Source organism: Ictalurus furcatus, chromosome 27 (genome assembly GCF_023375685.1).
Source record: "Ictalurus furcatus strain D&B chromosome 27, Billie_1.0, whole genome shotgun sequence".
Lineage (NCBI taxonomy): Eukaryota > Metazoa > Chordata > Actinopteri > Siluriformes > Ictaluridae > Ictalurus > Ictalurus furcatus.
This window is the reverse complement of record NC_071281.1, coordinates 1,325,337-1,349,096: the sequence shown is the minus strand read 5'-3', so window position 1 is coordinate 1,349,096 and position 23,760 is coordinate 1,325,337. Positions and strand designations below refer to the sequence as shown.

Genomic DNA, 23,760 nt, shown 5'->3' with positions numbered 1-23,760 from the left:
CACATTCCGACAAACAGCACTGCGAAAGACAAAACTATTTCGTGCGGAAGACATTTCGCCAATCCAAGGCGATCAACGAGCCTAAACTCAGTTTGTAATCAGATACCGCCTGTCAAAATGTCTTCATAATCTAAACAGACAAGAGCACGTTTCTCCATCAATGTTAGTGTGACGCTTTCTCCAATCACGTCAGCCGGAACGGTCAAGAGAAGAGACAACGACGGAGCTTATACCTCAAGTGATCAGACAGAGATTGATGAGGATGATCTCCTTTCCCGTTGTACATTTAGAAATCTTTCAGAATTCGCCGGGTGTTTTTTTTCCATAAGCAGGTTAGAAATGTAGATTCTTAAAATGATTAGGAATTCCAAGATCAGAATTGAATAAATGACATGAAACAGGTTAAAAAAAAAGAAAAGATTCAGATATTCTCAGATGGAGAAAAACAAGGGAGTGTTTTCTTCACAGCTTTAAACTGCCGATCATGATTCAAGTACGAGAGCAACGAAGCACGTCGACCAAAAACAAAAAGACACGCCACTTCACGTCCTAAAACTAGGTACAATCATCACCTTCTCTGTAAGCTCATTTTAGATTTGCATTTTAAAAGGTGTTTCTTCCTAACGGATTTGTTTTAGTGGAGCTGTGAATGCCAAAGGGTTTGATAAAAGAACCTCACAATGTCATGCAGTGATGGTCCTTTAATGATGTTTTTAACTGGGAATCCATCCATCCATCCATCTTCTATAGCGCTTTATCCTTTTCAGGGTTGCGGGGAACCTGGAGTCTATCCCAGGGAGCATCGGGCACAAGGCGGGGTACACCCTGGACGGGGTTCCAGTCCATCGCAGGGTTAACTGGGAATTTAACTTCAAAATCTATAAGAACTTCTACATCGGATGTACAGTACAGAATTTCCAAACAGAACAATAAAGTGATACAGCGAGAGATAGAAGAGACACGCTGGGGTACAGTGGGGAGTTTCGCTCCCTCACAGATCCAGGATTTAGTGCTTCATGTTTTTCTTGGGAAAGTATGAGCTCCCACCTCCAACAAATAAACTGTTAAGCGGATTGGGCGCGAGGTGTGAAGTGTGAAGTGTGTGTGTGTGTGTGTGTGTGTATGTGTGATGACCTGGTGTAGCATCCAGGGTGTATTCTTGCCGTGAGGTCCGGATCCACCGTAACCCTGACCAGGAGTAAGCGTTTAATGGAGGCGAATGAGAAAGGAATGAGACGCTGCAGCTGGACTTCTCTCTATAATACTCTTGCGCGTACACATTTTGTACCACGTAAAGGGAAAAGAAAAATAAAATGGAACAGGAAGACTTTTTCCTAATAATATTGGTTCTTACATGCTCAAATCAAACGATCTCTTGAAATGACTTAATATTTTCCAAGCTTCCGGGTCACGGCCACCCGTCCGGTCCGATCCCAGAGAAGAGCCACAGTCACACAACTTGCTGAAAAAGTTCATGCTGGCTCTGACAGAAACGTGTCAGAACACACAGCGCATCACAGCTTGCTGTTTATGAGGCTACGGAGCTGCTGTCAGAGTGTCCATGCTGACCCCCGGCCATCTCCGGAAGCACCTACAATGGGCACGTGAGCACCAGAACTTTTGGTGGCACAGATTTTAGGCAGGTGGTTTTACTGTTACGGCGGGTTGTTGTAATATCAGAACATTTCAGTGATATTTCTCACCATATGATTGGAGATCATGCTCCATATTGGAGAACGTCTGTGCACCCATCTTCTCGATTCGGGTATTCAGTAAAGTACGTTCTCACACTCTCTTCGGCACTCTTCCTTCCTGCTGTTTCCATCTCTTCACCGTTTGTACTTTCAGAACAATACAATCTGTTCCTGTTCTTTTTTTCCTCTCTTCTCGCTCATCTTCCCTAGTTCTTGGTTGAGAAATTTTTCGACAATCCCGATGTCTACTCCAAACAACAACAACAAGAAGACGGAGAGAAAAAAAGAGCTAAACACTAGGCTACGGTAGGACACAGGACAAATTCATTTAGTCTGATTAAAGCTTGTGCTTTTGATTACAGCTCTTTGCAAATCTTGTATTCAGAAAGGTTCTTATCCAATATGATTAAACATTGTATTTCAACTGCAGCTCTTTCTACACTCTGTATTATCAAAATGACTATTCAATGTCTTTTACCACTATATGGGGGAGGTGTTGGATAAAAACGTGAGACTATTCTTTGGATGTGAATAGCATCTAATGGAATATAATGGGCTGCTATACTTACTACTAGAGAGGAGAAGAAAACAGCTTACAGAGGTTCCACCCACACATCCACACACACACAAATTAGAGTGTGCGCGTGAGAGAGCACGTGTATTTATGTGTGTAATCATGCACAGGTGCATACACACACACACACACACACACACACACACACGCCCAAACACACTCGTAAATATTGCATATGTTCATTCAGGCCACCACGAAGAAGCCGTAAACATAAGCTTGAAATGATTTTCTGCGTAAAAATCCCGTCCGTGCATACGTCACGTGCGATCACCCAAGTGTAAGAGCTCACATTAGTCTGCTCAGAAGAAAACAAATCTAATCTCCAACGAAGCGGTCATTGCACTAATGGCCGAAATGTGTTCATTTTTAAAGCTAATTCCCTGCATTCTTAATTACCCAAATGGTGGATGCTCTTATGAGAGCCAAAGTATCTCCTAAGTGACAGACTACTAGTTTATCAGCCGGAGTGGTTGAGGGCAGAGACAAGGAGTCAAGTCTCAGACCTGTGACTCAACTTGGACTTGACTCGGATTTCTAATTCTGATTAAGCTGTGAAAAAAAATAGTACCGGTCTATTCCGGTAACCGTACACGCATAGGTCAGGATTTCATTGAATCTAGGATCAAATTCGCAAAAATACTAGCCTGTGGCTTGATGACATCGCTCGCCCCATCCAAACCGGATAATGACCGTGTTCCCTTCATGGTCACATCTGCCAGTTCATCTGAATCAAACAAATACACTGATTATATGTTCAGTAACACATTTCAACTGTGAATGGACAACAGGGAGTAAATAGGATTTTAAAGTGCTTCTGGGTCTATTTCAGGAAAAGAAGGAAATGACTGAAACAAACAAAAACTTCACATGAACATGCAACTATTACCTGATACAATATACACCTAAAAAAAAAAAAAACAACCTATTATACAAATCGGTCAAAGTACATCTACTTACACAGCCAGCAAAAATGGCTGGTCACTCTCCTCATCTTCTTCTTCATCCACCATCATGATGATATTCAAGAAACCAAATGGGCTCCAAAAAGAAAGAAAATGGTATCGGTAGTATATTAATAATGCGATTCGTCCATAAATGACATCACTCCAATGAAATCACTCTAATGAAATCACCTGAGGTACAGATACTTTTTCAGTTTAAATAGGTTTTGCACAAATTAGATTCTTAATCGTTGATGTTCGCTTGAAGTTAGCAAGGTACTTGACATCCAGCCACCAGGATGGCCTGCAATCTGGAACACCTAAGACTCCAGGCCACTCCTCCCAGCTTGGGCAGGAAACTTCACAAACGCACAGAATATCAGTCCAGTGAGCCAATTGGGATCTCGGGAAAGACTCTGGGGCATGTTTGGTCTCAAAAGCATTGTAAAATCTTGCTTGGAACTTTGGTGTATGTTCTATGAGCAGACAAGAAGCCTGTATTTGTCAGATATACTCTACAGTATAGCAAAATTTTGTGCTTCACATCTCCCAGCTGGAGAGGAAATTGGGGTCAGAGCACTGGATGAGTACCCATGGAGCAAATACGGTTAAGGTTATGGGGTTTGAACTCCCGAAATTATAATCAATCAACAACCCGGTACTTTAACCACACGACTGCTACTGCCCAATACCGTCCTGTAATAGCATCCCAGGACATCCCTGTGGACAACTGACCAATCAGCAGCACCAGATGAGGACAGGCAGGAAAACAACACTCCTTATCCCTCAAAGAAGCTCACATCCATTTTTTGAGTTGGACATTAGATTTCCATCTACCTGAAGCTTTGATCGTCAACTTCAGAGTCTAACTCTGGTGGACACCTTTGCCAGACAAAGACGCATTCGAACGTTCAGTGTGATCTCTATTGAAGAATTGAGCACACGGAGATAAAAGGCTTTCTTCAGTGCAAGTCCTGCTGAAATCTGTCCACACCGAGTCATCAGACTTTCTTCACAATCTCCAGACTTGATGCCATGGCAAGACTTTCAGCAAACCTCTGCTGAACTGCGCAACACTAAGCAGGGAAAGGAGACGGTATTGTACAAGGGGCATGGTGGAATTTTAAGCAGCATACATCTATATATTATTACTATTTTAGCATTTTAGCAGTTGCAGTTAAAGGAACTGTGATAGTCGGGGGTGCGGGAGTACCCTCGGTAACCCTGATACTTCCTGTATCCTTGACACGGAGCTGTAGGAGCTTTTCTCTGTAATCCCCACGAATGCCACGTCTGACTAGACAGAAGCCAGTTTCCTGAACAGGATCAACCAAGGAGGCGTTGCTACAGTACTGGCCAGGCAGGCGATTGCTTGGAGTCCTGAGTACTGAGCAAGCCCCCTGAAAGTCCATGAAAATATCAAATCTCACAGTGCAGAACTCCTTTCATGGCTAACGTACAGTTCTATACCAGGAACACCCCCTACATGGGGGGGGGGGGGGGGACGGGACAGTCGAACATTGGTAAGCAGTGGAGATAATCGAATAACAAAATAATTAAGGATGACCGCTTAACTGTTGGCAAAGCGATAAAGTAACGCAACGCTAGACAGCTACAGTAGGAGTCGGCTCTTGGTTTGGAGCATGTCCTGTTTATTATTTAATTACCTTTATTGAGAATATGTCGGTCTTTTAAAGTTTATACAGAGTACGAAAGACAATCCTTTACCAAAGGTGTTCTGTTGTCGCCTGTGTGACGCAGCAATGGTTTATCTCAAAGCGAAGCTTGATGTAGAACTACATCTAGCATGCAGAAGATAATGCAAACAATTTCAAATCCAATCACTGAAAATCATACAGATTCTTTATAAAGGCTTCAGTGTAACATAATGGCAATAAATATGGATCTTGCATTTTCCTGCCTGGGGCCCTCACAGTGCCCAGAATCACGTCTGATTATAGCTCATTTGATGAAATAGACATCATTAACAGGCTGTGTCTTTTTTTTTTTTTTTTATTAATGCCATTGAGGCATCATCTATTTATTCCTGATGAATTAGTTTAATACGCCCACATCAAAGAATGTTGCATATTTTATACAAATGTAAGGTGTAGGTAGTGGTAGCTCAGTGGTTATGACATCAGACTTCTGATTGGAAGGTCATGTGTACAAATCCCAGCACTGCTACTGCAGGGCCCTTAACCCTCAGCTGTATGAACATAAATCCTTCTAGATAAGGGCATCTCTATGCCATAAATGTTTTGATACTCCGGATAGTTCACGCATGTGCTGGTCTGTGTTTACGTGTGTCCGTGTTCAGCGTTTCCACAGAGCAGATCCTGTCCAGTGCTCGTACGCTCGTGCTCTTTCTGAAGTGGAAAATAAATGAACGTTAATCTCCTCTTCACATCTCCGTGTCTTTGCATGCGTTCTACTTATCTGTCTATGGGCTGACCATAAACAGAGCGACCAATGAGCATTAGGTATTAATAAATGCTGACGAGATAGCATTCTTGGTCCAGCCATTCCTTCGATTTATGATCTTCCAGCCACCTCTTGAGAATATTCAGAGCTTTTAGTAAATTACAAGCACCTGTGCATCCTCATCTACCATATGAATGACGCGTCAGCGTGTCTTTATCGGGTTTTTATAACCGGCTACTGAGATGGACACGCTTAAGAGCAGGGGACAGAACAGCGCGCAAGCTCGTACGTTGATCCTGCAAACCTTCTCATTTAATTGTGCGAGAGTGATTTGGAAATTCGTCACGCCCTTCTGCTGGATCGTTACAAGCGACCACAAGAGAACAGTCTTTGTCCAACACTGCCATCATCTGGCTGTAAGAGGTCTGGAAAAAACACTTGCAGCAGTGTTCATGTTTGTTGTCAAATTTTTTACCCAAATCCTTTACTCACATTAAGCACCATTATGAATAAATAGTGTGGCAAGTTCAACGGTACCCTGTGACGGATTTGTCATCCCATCCAGGACGTATTCCTGCCTCGTGCCCTGTATTTCCCAGGACAGGCTCCAGATCCACCGTCACAACGACCGGAATAAAGCGCTTACTCAAGATTGAAGTCTAAACTCAGTCACTACAGCCTGCATACGTTACGGTCACATGACCCACTAAATGATCGAAATCTACTCGATAGTGTATCCTCTTTCACCAAGAACTATGAGAAAACTTTATCAAAAGCTAAGTGATAACAGTTTTATTCCTAAAGTTTCAAATGTTCACCGTAATGGCTCGATCGGTCCCAATACAACGCCGTGGATAAATACAACGCGTGCATGGCGGCACGTAGGTTTCAGATTTATGCGGTGTTTAGATCAACTTCTTAAAGCCATCTGATGTTTAAAAAACAAACAAAAAAAAAGCTTTGACTTATGACTTTAGACATATTTATTATTCTAAAGAGATGTAGTGTTTTAAACCTTACTTTTACAATGCAGCGAGTAACAGTCAAAATGATTAGATAGATACTAAAATACAAAGTACCAGTGCTGCTTTATTTCCCGATCCCGTCAAAGATAGCAACGTCCACTTGTATCTACAAGCAAAGGGGGAAAAGAGAAAAAATAAATAAATCAAACAACAATATTCCATTTACAGCAGTAGAACTTCCCAGCCTTCCCAGTTTGAACTTCCCAGTCCCATTCCGTTATTGCCTTGACAAATTTGTATTGATGACTTCATTAATTAATTTAGGCCTTTGACTCGAACCTAAAATATCCAGGCAAAAACAGATGCGAAGAAATTAAATACGCTTCATTTTGACGGTTAATAAACATGTTTGTTAGCTGAATTAAAAAACAATATTACAAACAGTAACGTGTAGAGAAGCCGCTGAAATCATGACCTTTAAAAAAAAACTAAACACAATAATCAGATATAAAAGGCTGTGACTCGTCACAAGGCCTTGTTTTAATTCTTAAGAGTAGAAATACTCACAATGCTTCTTGCAAAAATTCCCTTCTTTTATAGTATAGCTTTTATACTTATAGCTCATCACACACATACTTGAATATAACGAATAATAATAATAATAGTAATTAGAAAAACAGTAGCAAAATGATTGTTGCTAGTACATTTCTAGCTCTAGGTTTCTACTAAAATTGCAAATACAGCGTATCGACATTCAGTCCACAGACTTCCAAAATTGGTAAAAAAAAAAATAAAAAAAAAAAATCAAATAATCACATAATCAATAAGATAAAAGTACCTCCTTGGTGCAAAATTGACGACGAACGGTACACACGAACATTGCGTACGACATTAAAACAATACACAGCTCTCACAAAGAAAATGGCCACTGCTTATTTGGCTGAACATAAAACAGCACAATTGATAAGCTTTACATTCAAACACCTTAAAAAGCTGCCCCTATAACAAGACAACCCCCCCCACCCCCACACACCCCCCCGAGAAGAAATAAAAAGCCAATACAAGAGACAATTCTTTCACAAAACTTCACAAGCAAAAGCAAAGCTTTAAATAAAGCAGCAGTGTGTTTGAGATGAACATACTGTAAGTACAAAGTTCAAGGTGAGTGGATCGTTCTTAAAAAAACAAGATAAAAAAAAAAAATAATAATAATAATAATAATAAAGAAAACGGGAGACTGTAACAGTACTGTTACACTGTTACACCGTTACGTGGAACAGTTTGTGCAATGACAGCGTTTGTGGTACACTGATCTGATTCTTCACTGACATTCAAGAGATTAGCAAACATTCCTCTGGGTTTCTTCTGGGAAACGTGTACTATTGCGTTACCGAATGACTAGACATGCTCGATGTGCTGTGAAGCCGATAAACCGAAACTGATGTCTTAAAAAGATTTGGTTTACGCGATACAGTTGATTTGTACAGTCCAAACTCCATCTTTGTGCCGACCTCAATTCGCAACGCGTTCGTTCGTCGTGGTCAGGGTTGCGGCGGATCTGAAGTCTTTCCCAGGAATAAATCCTGACACCGTTTGTCATAGCTAATCCGCCTACCTGGACAGTGAGAAGAAACCCGGAGGACCCGGAGAACTTTGGGAGAACGTGTGAAACTCCAGACAAACAGTAACCTGAGCTCAGGATCGGACCGGAGGACCCTGGAACCGTGATGCAGCAACGCTACCGACTGCCACCTACAATAAACGATGCGCCACCTAAAATTGCAATGTATTACCCAGTACATTTGCTAGTTACCTGATGCTCCTTAAGTGCGTTTACACAAACACTAGCAGTTCCTAACTCCAGCAACGTGATTCGTGCGTTTTGGTGTGAAATTAGCAAAATGGCTTTGAGCAATGGCTTCTGCGTTTAGTGGCACTTACAGAATAGATGGTTTATTCCGTCTCGGTATTTATAAAAGTTCATCCGCCATCTCGTTCACTCGAAGGCCTTTGTTTCCTCGTGGCGCAGTAAAAATCTGAGCTAACAAATCCTTGTGCTGTTAAAGGATCGTTTTACAATAATGGGACAAAACACACACACAAAAAAAGGTACAAACGTGTACAAAAACAAGGCCTCGTCGGGGGCGTCTCTGAATTGTTCTCCGAGTGAAACGGCGCTCGATTCCTGGACTCGTTCCGTCTTCCAAATGAGTCGACGACCGGTTTAGGAGCTTGGGCATAAAACGGAGCAATGGATTTTTCTATTAAACCATTTTTTTTAATAACACACCTTAAGAACACTGGATGGCAAGATTTGTCTCCTGAATTGGCTGGACTGAAGTGAAAACACTGTGTGCAGTATTATTACATTTAAGGAGCTCTGTGGTGTGTGTGTGTGTGTGTGTGTGTGTGTGTGTGTGTGTTAACAGTCCAAGCCATCATCGCGTGGTTGACGTGCCCAGAGAGAAACAAACAGTCATAGTAGGACACAGTGAAGCCTGGCTGATCCGGACGGCCTGTCAGCCCGCCATTTTGTTTTTTTCTTCTTCTGGGCCCTCTCCGGAACCTGCTGCCTGTACATTTTGAAAGAGAAGGCAAGAACGCATAGACTTAGATATATATACGAAGGCTCCGATACTGTTTTTAATCTATCCCGTATCTACATTACTTCACGGTTTATCCTGGGAGAATCCCCCCCCCCCCCACCACGTCTTTGACCTTATATGTGTCACGCTCTTCGTGTTTTAATAATCCCGACGATCAGCGTTAAACACCAGAACGAGCGCAAAATTGAAAACTACTAAACCCTACTAAACCCAGATTATCCTCAAATTAAAACAAAAAAACCTGCAAATGTGAGCAAAATACTCTCCAACACGGTGGAATCCTGAGATCTGAGACGGCTCTGATTCTGATCTGCTGAATTAAAACGCTGCCGGGATTTTTTCCACATGATTTTTATTGATTCTTACCCACCCAATCATTCTAACCCTCAAACCCCCACAAAAATAACTCGCAATTACAGGATTAAAAAAAAAAAAGTCGCTATTGAGTGACAAACTCGCAATTATGAGATTTAAAATAAATAAATAAATAAATAAAGTCACAGTTGTGAAATAGAGCTCTCTCACGTGATGGAACCGAGCGTCCGTACAGAACTTACACCGTACGTTGCTTTTTCTTGTTAAATTCACAGCCCTTGCTAGCGCTGAGGAAATGAACGCGATGGAAACATTAGATCGGAATGTCAGAGGCGCACTCGCGTGACTTCATCCACACTTCACTCACCGAATCACTCTCACGAGCTCATGGAAGGCTTTATCCACGTTCATGGGCGGGTCCTTTGCGCTCGTCTCGATATATGCGATCTATCAAGAGAAGGAAACGTGCATTCAGAGGTGGTACGTTTAAAACCAGAATTAACCGTAAATATCAGAACGTCGCAAATAATTCACACGACGCACTCAAATCATTTAACTCTGGGTCCGCATGCATCGGTCAACGATCCGATTTCTTTCTAAACACATGGTACGTACCTCTGCAGTCACGTCCCGACACACCGAGAAATCCACGGAGATGGAAAATCGCATTGAAATTCGAGCCCTAATTTTACTTTCTTCGTGTTAGCTGGTAGAGAAAGCTTTTAAATGTGATGCTTGCTCTACTAGTTAACAATTCTGCTCATGCTGCGACGTTTTGGCCTGATTATTCGACTACAATCGAAGCATTTAAAAAATCTGAAATTCCGTAATAGCTTTGATCCGATAAAAGATTCACTTAAGCGACCTGTTAACTCCTGAGATGAGGCACGGCTCAGGATATTCCTGTGAACGCACGCAAGAGCAATCATTTCATTAAATACACAACACCGAAAGCTGCTTTGTGAACAGTGTAGAAGCACCTACGCTGTGTTTCATCGCCATCTCCTTCCCCTGTTCGCTCGTGATTTTGCGCAAATGCACCAAGTCGACTTTATTAGCAACGAGGACCATCGGGAAGGAGTCCCTGCATGCAAACACACACACACACACACACACACACAATGAAAAAGTGAAGAAGTGTCATGTCCTAACACAGGGATGTCAAGACTCCTAGCCCGGAGCCGTTTAGTTGGATCATTTAACACCACCTTGATATGAAAACATGCAAACACATTAAAGAATAATAAACACAAGAGTAAGTATTTACTCAATACAGTCTGATGGGTGCAGGAAATTCTTCTCGACTTAACAACACACTTTTTCTTCTTTAGGGCAGGTGGCAAATACTAGCAAGCGTAGGCTTCTTCAAGCATCGTATTAGCTATTAAAATTTTTTTTTTAAAAATCACAGTTTTCGACCACAGACAGACTTTCATAAGCAATGTCTTAATTTTTTATCAAAATCTAGAAGGTTTCTGGGGTGTTTTTAAGTTTGTTTTTTTACCAATAGTGATAATGTGTTATCCAACGATCAGCGTAAACTCTGTCATCTTTAAGTTACAGCACATACCAATACCCATATTTGATATCCTATTGTAATAAGTCGTAATAAGTGGGTCCTGATTTACAAACACAAGACAACGTTAGATGCGCGCTACGCGTAATCAAGAAAGGAACATGCCAGAGAGAATGATAGAGCGTCTAGACGCTGAAAAGGCCTTCGATTCGGTCAGATGGTCATATACAGAGTGTTAGAAAATTTCTGTTTTCATGAAAACCTTATTAAAGCCATACGGTTAATATATTCGAGACCACGAGCAAGAATTAAAGTAAACGGGAGTCTCTCTAATTTCTGCAATCGGGAAAGAGGCACGAGACAGACAGGGGTGCCCTCTCTCCCCCGTCCTTTTTGCTCTCTATATTAAACCCCTTAGTCAATGGATACGTCAAAGTCATCATATTAGCGGGATAAAGGTGGGGGAAGATGAACAAGAAAACAGCGTTATTCGCGGACGATGTTATGATATACATGAGCGACCCGGCAATATCATTTACAAATCTTATATCAACACTACATATGTTTGGTACTTTATCAGCATACAGACTAAATGTGCAAAAAAACACAGGCATTCGCTACTATTTCATTCCATCAGAAGAAATAAGGGCAAAATATAGGATCAATTATAATGTAGATGTAATAAAATATTTGGGAATATACTCGACCAAAACATACGAGCACCTTGAGCATGCTAGCACCTTGTTATAAGCTTCGAGCAGATATCCAGAGGTGGAGTGTTACCCCGTTTTTTTATTTTTTATTTAGGAGAGAGAGTGGATATCATCAAAAATAAATATGCTCCCGAGGCTTTTATATCTTTTTCAGACACTCCCAGTAAAGAGCTCAGAAGAACAATTTAAAGATTAGGACAAAAGTATTATGAGGGTTTATTTGGGAAGGTTTAAAAAAAAAAACAACAAAAAAAAACACAGAATTCGATATAAAACACTCCATATACCTAAGGAAAGTGATGGCTTGGCCCTCCCCTCTCTAAAAGACTATTATATAGCTGCCCAATTAAGACCCAATTAAGCTACAAAGCTAGATGGAAACAAATTGAACTTACTCTTTTGTCTGTAGCACCGATTCAAGCAGTAGATGCAGATGATAACCTATTAAGAACCCATATAAGTAAAGAATATCCATAGATTACTACTACACTAGAAATATGGGCCATAGTAATTAAAAAATGTGAACTGAAAGACACTCGATGTGGTGTGCCTATGATACAGAGTTTACCCCTAATACTTTAGACGAAGTTTTTAAGAAATGGATCAAGAAACGCGTTATAACGTATTATCCTATATTCTATAGAGCCCAATGGAAAACCACAGGTGCCCACCAATGGAGGTTATTCTCCTGGAAAAATGTCGTCCGATTGTTTTTTTTTTATTTCACCGGCTCAAGCGTGCCATCGTGAAACCGGATCAGGGTGTTGGACACGCTCTAAATCAGAAGTAGCAAATCATCACCATACTGTATATTCCGGGCGTGTCCAGTCATTCGTGTATTTTGGAAAGATGTACACAGGACATTAGAGGCTATATTAAAGATCAAAATTCCATTCCAATTTTATGTCTTATATATTTGGATAAATCTGGATTTGCATGAAACCAATTAAACATACCTATGGAGGATATTTCTTTTTGTGGCTAAAAACGGTCTTACTCATAAAATGGCTTCAACCTACTGCACCCACTACAGAAGACTGGAAAGCAATTGTGATTGAAACGTATAAAATCCTTACCTTTTCACTCAAATTTAAAAAAGCTTGTTGTAAATGAAACACTGTAATTTTTTTTCCCATTATACATATATGCACATTTATACATATGCATATATGTATAATATATATATACACACTTCTGTTTGCTCTCACCCTTATTTATTTATTTATTTATTTTTCTTTTTTGTGAATAATTGAAGTTCTGTAAATATTTCGAATTTATTGTGAAATTTGTAGAAAGTCAGCTGGACTGAGAGGGTATCCAATTTAACTTTAAATTCTGCAGTGTATTTTTGACTCCGACACAGAAAAATAACAGAACATTTCCGAATCATAACATACTGTTATTCCCCAATAATGTGCCCAGGCCTACGCCTGCTAGTGTTCTGCCCAATAAAGGAATAAACCACTCCTCCTTTTATACCTGTCTTTCACTCTCAGGATGAGCTGATGGAAACGGTCCACGTGCTCAAAGCTGGCCTTGTCCGTCACTGAAAACACTATGAGGAAACCATCTCCAGTCCTCATGTACTGCTCTCTCATAGCACTGAACTCCTCCTGGCCTGCTGTGTCCAGTACTACACACACACACACACACACACAAACACACACACAAGAGAGAGAGAGAAAGATTATCCTGAGTAGCTCGAGCACCCAGACACAATGTGGCCTGAGTGATCGAATCACAAGACCCATTTGAGTCTGTATTAGTGCTGTACACTTGTGATCCGATGTTAATACCAGGTCGGAATGGGGCCGAACACACAGAACCCATCTCACTCATTAAAAAAAACAAAAAAAAGAAAGCGTGAGAGAGAGAGAGAGAGAGAGAGAGAGAGAGATAATCCTCAGAAATATACACACAAACACAAGCATGATATCAAGACCTAATTCAGTCCATAATACTGTATCTATTGAGAACTTCTCAAAAGCATAACTTTTTCTCTCATTTTAAGGGTAACATCATAATAATAATAATAATAATAATAATAATAACAATAACAACCCCGGATCTTCTCTTTGGGGCTTTTCCAGGCCTTCCCCCCCCCAATGGAGCATAATGGTTGCACTTAAGGCTGGTACACGAACACCACCTACAGGTAGTTCAGTCTGTAAATCGTTCTTGTGCGAGTGCAATCTAGAACTGTACAGATAGTGTCGGTTATGCCAAATTCACTGACTGCATAGTGGAACATGGGTATTGAAATCCAAGGGCACTATAGCAGGAATCCAGATAACCAGGAGACCAAACAGCAGTAGATCAAAGCTGAAGCATGTACACCGAATACACACCAAAGATGTGGGGACACATAACGCGGCACTCAAAATAAGTCAGCATGCACGTACAGCGGGGGGAAATAAGTATTGGACGTGTCAACAGTTTTTACAGTAGATATATTTCCAGTGAGGTTATTCACGTGAAATTTTCACCAGACATCAGTATTCACTCAAGAAATCTGGAAATATAAAGAATTCACAACATTAAAGTCCATAAATAAAGTTATGTGTAATAAAGTGGAATGACACGGGGAAAAAAGTACTGAACACGCTAAGAAAAAACAGTTCTCTAAGGCAAGGTAAAGCAAGGAACCAGCTGAAATCCATAAGTAATTACACCCCCTATCTGTGTAAATGAATATCAGCTGGGTTAGTAAATTGATGGTCTATTAAAAGGCTTTTCGTTCCCAAGGTGTCACACAAGAAACATCTCATGATGGGTAAAAACACATAACTTTATTTATGGATTTTAATGTTGTGAATTCTTTATATTTCCAGATTTCTTGAGTTAATACTGATGTCTGGTGAAAATTTCATGTGAATAACCTCACTGGAAATATATTTACTGATGTTCATGCATCAAATACTTATTTCCTCTTCTGTATATACACACATACACACACACACACACACTAGGGGCGTAGCAACATACACACATAAAAAAATAAAATAAAAAAAATACACTGATTATCTTCAGAGGAAGCACAGACACACCCATGCGCAAACTAAATACAACCTCCTTTATCAAGCTGGATACGAATTCAAATATTTGTAGGAGAATTTACATAGGAAACTGATTACATAGATTACTTTGACAGATCAGGCGCACGCCCTGACCCTGAAGTGCTTTGTAGTCTCTGTCAAAAACGTCGCTTCATGCTAGTTCGCTAGGTCAGGGAATAAGAATACCATCGAGATACGGTACAACAAAGAAAATGAATGAACCAAATGCTCTAAATGCAACCGAGCTGTGTCGGGGACGTGCTTTGCATTCTACAGGTGATTGGTTTCCAGAAGTTTCAGAAAGGTTTCCAAGAACCTTTGTATAACTGGTGGAACTTTTTCGTTCATTTTGGATTACGTAACCATTTACACACCAGTTTGCTAAGATTCATTAATGAGGCCTATAAATATAGAAAGCACACACACACACACACACACACACACTATACTTACACAGAGACATTTAGAGTGTACACAGGCACACCCTCAAACAAAAGGTAATACATGCACACAGATTAACAAGAGTACGCACAGTCACACCCTTGCTCAAATAAAACGATACTGTAAATCCACACACAAACACAAACTGAAAAACGACATGAAAAGGAGGTCTACCATCCAGTATGGCCCACTGTCCATCGATCTCGGTGTGTTTGAGGTAGGAGTCCTCGATGGTCGGGTCGTAATCAGGCACAAAGATTTTCTGAAAGAACTGGATGGTGAGGGCGCTCTTGCCCACGCCGCCGTCACCCACCACCACCAGCTTATAAGTGGGCAGGTTGTCCCCGGGCACAGCGCTCGTCGCCATGGAGACTGCTACACCTGGTCACACACACACACACACACATAAGCACGCTGGATGAGAACGAGAGGAGACGCGATGAACCCTAACACTCTAAAAAGGCTGTAAAGTGATACGCAGGCACTATAACGCCACAGCTTTAGAGAATAAGCAAGCACTCGGGATTATCTGCTGATCAGGGCTTTCTGCAAGTATCCGAATTAAAGCGTCGCGCATTCACGTATATGAAATATCGACTAGACCATATACACGGACCGTAAAACACAGATTTTTCCATACCTTCTTGTAGGATAGGTTAAAGTTTGGAGGTTAAAGCTGCAGAACATTCTACATCCAAATCCAGTTAAGAAAACTATATCTACAGTGCTGCTTGAAAGTTTGTGAATTTTCTATATTTCTGCATAAATATGACTGAAAATATCATCAGATTTTCACACAAGTCCTCAATGTAGACAAAAAGAACACAAATTTATTATAAAAAAAGGCAAAATTATTATACATGGTCATTTATTTATTGAGGATCCAATATTACATATCTGTGAGGGGTAAAAGTATGTGCACCTTTGCTTTCAGTATGTGGTGTGAGCCGCTTGTGCAGTAATAACTGCAGATAAACGTTTGGGGTAAGTGTTGATCAGTCCTGCACGTCGGCTCGGAGGAGTTTTATCCCGTTCCTCAGTACAGAACAGCTTCAACTCTGGGATGTTGGTGGGTTTCCTCACATGTTAAGATGAACAACTTCTACGCTCGGTTTGAGGCACAGAATGTCGTGGCAGCGAGGAAGACCACTCCTCCTCCCAACGACCAGGTGCGGTGACTTACCACGGCTGATGTGAGGAATACTCTACGCAGACTCAACCCACGGAAGGCTGCTGGACCAGACAAAAGTCCTGGCAGAGTGCTCAGAGGATGTGCAGACCAGCTAGCGGATGTTCTCACTGACATCTTCGATAATATTCCTGAGCAGCGCCGTCGTTCCAACGTGCTTCAAGGCCACCACCATCGTCCCCGTGCCCAAGAAGTCTTCAGTGTCCTGCCTCAACCACTAATGTCCTGTCACACTCGCACCCGGTGTCAAGAAGTACTTCAAGAGGCTTGTCATGATCAAGACCCTACTACCCCACTCCCTGGACCCCCTGCAGTTCGTGTACTGTCCAAACAACAGACGACGCCATCACCACTCCCCTCCGTCTGGCCCTCACCTACTTGGACATAAAGGACACTTATGCTCGAATGCTGTTCGTAGACTTCAGATCAGCATTCAACACAATCATTTCTCAGCACCTAATTGGAAAGCTAATCCTGCTGGGACTGAACACCTCCCTCTGCAACTGGATCCTAGACTTCCTGACTGGGAGACCTCAGTCAGTCCAGATCGAGAACAGCATCTCCAGCACCACCACACTGGGCACTGGGGCCCCCCAGGGTCCCCCCTGGTCCCTCAACACCAGCTCCACATCCAAGAAAGCCCAGCAGAATCTCTACTTTCTGCAAAGGCTGAGAAAAGCCCATCTCCCACCCCCCATCCTCACAGATGGATCATTGAGAGCATCCTGAGCAGCTGCATCGCTGCCTGGTTTGGAAATTGCACCTTTTCGGATCGCAAGACCCTGCAGAGTACAGTGAGAAAAGCTCTCTTCCCTCCATCCCAGATATTTATACCATACGCTGCATCTGCAGAGCCACCAGCATTGTGGACGACCCCACACACCCCTCACACACACCCCTCACTCTTCTTTGTAGTATTATTTAGTCCTGTGAAGTCTCCTGTAGCTCCGTGTATGTTTTATGTAGCACCATGGTCCTGGAGGAACTTGTTTTGTTTCTCTGTGTATCAGCTGTACTGTTATATGGTTGAAATGACAATAAAGCAACTTCATGCTGCCATACAAAAGGATTATGGGCCAGCCGGTGCAGACGGCAGCCGTAAACTGAGGGAGTGCAAATGGCTAAGTTGATATTACTGGAAGTGTTAGCACGATTCCCTTAGAAGGCAACGGATATTGAGACCAGTAAGATGTTTTTCCCCCCCAGAGAGCGAAAGTGAAAGCTGGCGTATAAATCAGATCCATTTGGCACAGCATCAGGTCTCTGGTTGATTTTAAAGCTTTGTCATGGTTTGGCCTCCCCTGGTAGCAGAGAAACTCTGACTCAGTTTATCGGTCAAAACCATTTTCAGAATTCACCTCCATTAGTTCTCTCCATACATTATATGCTAAATAATATGTTGTATGTTGTAGACGTGAGTCAAAAGTACTTCAACTTCTGCCTCAGAAAATTCGTTATTTTGGCCATTTTGCACTTTCGGCTCAGTGAACTCGGCCTTTGATGGAGTTTTGTGGGCGTCACCAATGGCAAATCAGCTGTGCCGTGCATGTGCTCGGTAATGTACATGCACACATTTTTAGTATGAAGTCGCCAGCAGGCGTTCCTTCTCCTGGTTGCCGTAGTAACATTTATCAGTGGGTGGCACAAGTAGCATTCTACTTTTAACAACAAACCAGTTTTCTTGCCACTAAAATGAAACATTCTGGAGAGGGAGCGTTTGTATAGAAAATTCACCAGTGTATACATGCATCATATCCTACGAGATGAAGGAGAAGCAGTGTGCGTGTTGCCATTGCGTCCATCTATCTGCCACAAAAGCGCAAGTGCCAATTAGCTTACAGCATCCTGGACCGCGGCCTACATCTTTCTTCGGTGAAGTGTCCAGCTTGGCGCTGCTTGGCGTCAGATCCTTGCGCCTTCTGCTAGCGAGCACGAGAGGCTACGGATCATGTGCGCCCTACTGTCTTCACTCCCAGTCCCACTCCACTCGCTGCACCAAGCTGCTCCAAATTTGCCTAAAGTTAAACTTTTCTCAACTTCGTTGCATCGCTGGACACGCCCACATGTAGTCGCCAACGGTCGCCGTCACTCGTGTCGCCGGACGTCGCCAGCTCTCATTGAAACTAAACGGTCTCCGGCCATTTTGTCGCTACGAGTCGCTGTATGTGTGAATGTGGCTTTAGTGTCCGATCGATATTTGCCTTTTTTATTTTATTTCTCATCGTAGGCCGTTAAATCTTCCCGTTCGACCCATATGTGATCAGCCAGACTTCTAACACCACATAGCGAATGAGTGCAGTCTTCCCAAACGCCCACTCAGACGTGACGTGAGCGTCTCACAGACAATAAACTGTCCTGTGTTAGCACACGTCCGCACGTGCACTATGTGCACGCTAGTGGTGGAAGTATGCGCACTCTGGTTTCTACCTCGGCTGGCTCGTCTGGGGTTGGAGATGCAGGTTGTACTCAACGCCTGTGTGATGCCGCGGTGGTCCGATTTGTCGTCATTACAAAATGGACGTATTCAAACGTAATATTAATATTTGTGTCAACACCCACCTGTGAAGCCTGTATCGGGATATGTCCTCATATAATGTCTTATATAGTGTAATGTCTCATACCTACTAATTGGATTTTGATGAATACTGCATTTCTAGTGTAAATGGTTCTGTGAATGTTTTACAAATCATGTCTTTCAGATCCAGGTACAGGCGCAGGGCTTGAATCGTATCCATCTCAAGTCCTGTAACTACAGCAGGATCAACTCATGGATACACCACTCAACCAGTCCAAACTTAACCAAGTCTTACCAGGAAGCACAACAGCAAGAGCATTTCAAACGAGTCGATCCACAGGTGTCCTTCATGAGATTCAAGACTGTACAAATGATCCGACGTTATTCAGTCAAGTAATTCACCGTGTCGAAAGAGTGGAAGTAAATATTGAGAAATCATACGTGTGCGGAGCTGAGTGCGTTGGTCATCTTTCGAAATGCTGATGATCCCTTCCTTACAGCATCAACAATTACACCGTTCTACTATCCAACTTCACTTGTTCACACGGCACACGGATTAACCGAGACAGAGCTGGAGAATTTGCAAACTCCACATTGCAGATTTTATTATTATTCATTTAGGATTGTAGTTTAATTATCGGTTGCTTTTTTGTGCATCCACGAAAAATAATGAATAAATACTATTATATAATATAAACTAATATGTATAAACTAATATATATATATATATAAACTGGTCTGTACTGTCCAATGCGTGTTTTTGGAACAGAAGTAATGCGATAAGTAAACGTACCCCATGCTGCATGCAGACCAGCTAATAGATTATAACAGACATTTGTTGACAACGATTTTCATAATCGATTATTATCGAATTTATCGATTATTTGTTGCAGCTCTGTGTGTTTGTTGATCACAATGACGAACTTATATTGAACTTTTACTAGGTCTAACATTATTTCTGAAGTGCACTGCTGTTACTTCCTGGCTTCTTCTTCAGAATTACAGAACATCATGGCTCTGACAATAGTTACGACTGTGACAAAGGATTTTTCTAGTTATAATACATTATTCCTATAACAGTCCCAAGTCAAGACTGATAAGTCCAAGTAAATGTACAAGTCCTTAAGTTGCAAAGCCTAAATCTAGACAAACTGTCTAATGTAATGGAAATAAATATATGTATTCGAGAGATGCATAACTATGACTAAACAGTGGCTTCAGCTCTGGGATGTTGGTGGGTTTCCTCACATGAACTGCTCGCTTCAGGTTCTCCCACAACATTTCTACTGGATTAAGGTCAGGACTTTGACTTGGTCATTCCAAAACATTACCTTTATTCTTCTTTAACCGTTCTTTGGTAGGACGACTCGTGTTCTTAGGGTTGTTGTCTTGCTACATGACCCAGTTTCTCTTGGAGAGATCTTTGTTGGTCTCCGCTCCTGAGGAGGGGAACAGTGGTCTTGAATTTCCTCCATTTCTACACAATCTGTCTGACTGTGAATCTGACTGTGGAGTCCAAACTCTTTAGAGATGGTTCTGTAATCTTTTCCAGCCTAATGAATTTCAACAACTCTTTTTCTGAGGTCCTCAGAAATCTCCTTTGTCCGTGCCGTGATACACTTCCACAAACACGTGTCGTGAAGATCAGACTCTGATAGATCCCTGTTCTTTAAATAAAACAGGACGTTCAATCACTCACACCTGATCATCATCCCATTGATTGAAAACCCCTGACTCTAATCTCACCTTCAGATTAACTGCTAATCCTAGAGGTGCACATACTTTTACCCCTCACAGATATCTAATACTGGATCATTTTCCTCAATAAGTAAATGACCGAGTATAATATTTTTGTCTCATTTGTTTAGTTGGGTTCTCTTTGTCTACTTTTAGGACTTGTGAAATCTGATGATGTTTTTAGGTCAGATTTATGCAGATATAGAGAAAATTCTACAAACTTTCAAGCACCACTGTATTTCAGTTCAGTTTCACATGAGATCAGTTGCAGACTAATTTCACTAAGGGTCGTCGTATATTTCAGTTCAGTATGGCCTTGCCTTGGATTTGCTTTGCAGCCCTTTTGTTGTTGCAAACAACATAATCTATTGTTTGGGAGCATGGCTACCACAAAGTGCCTCTGTCGTCAGGGAATGAGTGCTCTTTCGTGTTTTGTCATTGTCTAGTTCAAGTTCGTTGGCTGTCTGCCTGGTTCAATGTTGACCTTGGAAATGAAGATTGATGCTGATTTGCTGAAAATCCATGTTTGTTTGTTTGTTCGGGTTTGAAAAGTCTTTACAAATTGAAGGGCTCGAGTCCAACTGAAGCCGAAGTCAAAGTCAGTCGCAAGAGTCTCGGTTAATTATGCCGAGACGGAAGTCGGCAACTTTGTAACCCGAGTCCAAGTCATGTGCCTCGAGTCCACACATCCATCCATTTTCCGTACCGCTTATCCTACACAGGAGCCTGTCCCAGGGAACTCACGGCACAAGCTGTGGGACAAGGTGCCAACCCATCGCAGGTCCAATCAGCAACGTATGTCTACAACTCACGTCTTTGGATTAGGGGATTAAACCAGAGCACCCGGAGGAAAATCCCTGAAGCATGGAGAGAACAGGATTCGAACCCCCAACCCCGGAGGTCCGAGACAAACCTCTAACCAATGAGCTCACACAATGCACGAACGTATCTGATATCATTTACATTGATCTATGCGTGCGCCGGTTCCTTTGGAAAGCACAGTGACCTCACCTGTAGTCAAACATGACATCACTGTGTGCTCATTTCACACACTTGACAGAAGATTATTTCTCATACTGAACACTACACTCCCATTTCTGAGGCTGAATCTGACACTGCCATTTTGTGCAAAGATGCAACTGAGCATACATACATGCACATTTCTCACTTTTAACCCTACATGTTCGTGCATTTCTTTCTCAGATGTAACCCTCCATGCACTACAAATCCCTCACAACCATTTATCTGGGCATATTTAATCTCATGCATTACACTCGCGTGCACCATATTGCAGGTGTTTATTATTGCAACCAGCTGTGTAGGCGGTTAAGTCGTGCTTATTTCCTTCCCATTAGCATTTTTAAAAATAAAACCACACATCTATATTTATTAAAGATCACTGTTGCAATCAGATATTTTCAATCTTGAACACTATATTCCCTTTAAGACAGCAACAGCGTCTCCTTCCATAGAAGCTCCATTTACTTCTGATATAATCCTCTTTTATTTTTTATTTTTTTTAAATTTGCATAAAGATTTGCAATGAAATGAAATCTTTTTTTTCTCTCTCTCTCTCTTTTTTCTCAGATCAGCTGTAAGCCCTTGTCATTAGTGAATTATTACTAGCACGGACGCGAAGGCCTGGTGCTTCCTGCAGCTCGATGATGATGATGTTTTGGTGAAATAACTGTCAAAACAAGCAACGCTGATAAAAACATTCAAACTGTTACCGTTTAAAGAGAAGACACCATATGCGGATGACAAAGTCCTTTTGAGGAGACGCTGAAGTAAACATTCCAGTTGAAACCCAGGCGGTGTCGTTGCGTTGTTTTATTGTTTGTTTGTTTGTTTGGTTGGTTTTTTTTCACCTTAGTTTGTAGAGTGTTATCTCTACCAGAACAGAGAGCTCTTCATCCATCCGCTTCAAGCGTTTCAGTTCCTCACACCGCAACAGCCGTTACAATTAAAACACACGTACATTTTAGGAGGAAGGGAAGGGGTATTCATAACTTCACCGACAAATATAATCCTTCACGGAACGCTCTTAAACTGTTGTTTTGTTTGTTATAGACTAAACGATGGATATCGTTCAAAAGGAAAAAAACACCTGCTAATAGTCTTGCCTGTAATCATAAACAAATGCGCAAATGGTGAACCTCAGGACCCCCCTCTTATACAGTACGAATGGATCGGTCCACTGTCAGGACTGGAGGTTTAAAAGGAGAAACGCACGCGCCGACTTTACCTCAGAGTGAAGTGATTTGAAGCAGGAAGAAGCTAAGCTAATTCTAGTTTAATGTCTCGAGTGCAAATGTTTATATATATATATATATATATATATATATATAATAGCATATTATTCATATTATTCTGATTTATATAACGCTTTTAACAGTAGACATTGTCACGAAGCAGCTTTACAGAAATCCAGGTGTATATTTATAAGTAGATCCCTAATGAACAAGATGAAAGTGGCAAGGGGGGGAGAAAAAAAAAACTGATATGAGGAACAAAGAAACCTTGAGAGGAACCAGACTCGAAAACAAACCCAACCTTTCCTTGGTGAAACCAGATATTATATAAATCATTACACTGTACAGGTTCCGTAGAGTATTAAGTGTGTTTGAAGGATGTTCTGTATGAGTGTATTGTGAATAAAAGTCCTGGGATGAACACAAATGGTAAATGGTCTGCACTTTTTAATCTTAGTGGTTCTACAAAAGCACTTTACACTGTTTCTCATTCACCCATACACCATGCAAGGTGCCAGCCTGCCATTGGGAGCAACTTGGGGTAGTGTCTTACCCCAGGACACTTCAGCATGTGGGCTGGGAATCGAACCGCCAACCCTATGATAAGTGGACAACCCACTCTACCACCTGAGCCATAGCCACCCCATCCTTTATGGTTATAGCAGCAGTCCTTAGGTACAAATCCTCAGTATCCAGGTGATCTTAACCATGATAGCAAAGTGAGATTTGGGCATAAACGGTTTATCGGGAAGTGCAAATCTTTAACATCCACAGCAGAAGAGAGTGAGTCACAGTGCTTATACTGTAAATATAGGCTGCAGA

At 41.6% G+C, this 23,760-nt stretch overlaps 1 protein-coding gene across 1 annotated transcript; it reads right to left on the bottom strand.

Moving 5' to 3' along the window:
- Positions 1–7,663: 7,663 nt before the first annotated feature.
- Positions 7,664–22,632, bottom strand: mrasb (muscle RAS oncogene homolog b). Its single transcript, XM_053617186.1, has 6 exons — positions 22,417–22,632; positions 15,420–15,626; positions 13,228–13,381; positions 10,504–10,603; positions 9,887–9,966; positions 7,664–9,171 (listed from the first exon to the last, which is right to left on the bottom strand). The coding sequence occupies exons 2-6, from the start codon at positions 15,610–15,612 to the stop codon at positions 9,075–9,077; spliced, it is 624 nt and encodes a 207-aa protein (XP_053473161.1). The 5' UTR covers positions 15,613–15,626; positions 22,417–22,632; the 3' UTR covers positions 7,664–9,074.
- Positions 22,633–23,760: the final 1,128 nt, after the last annotated feature.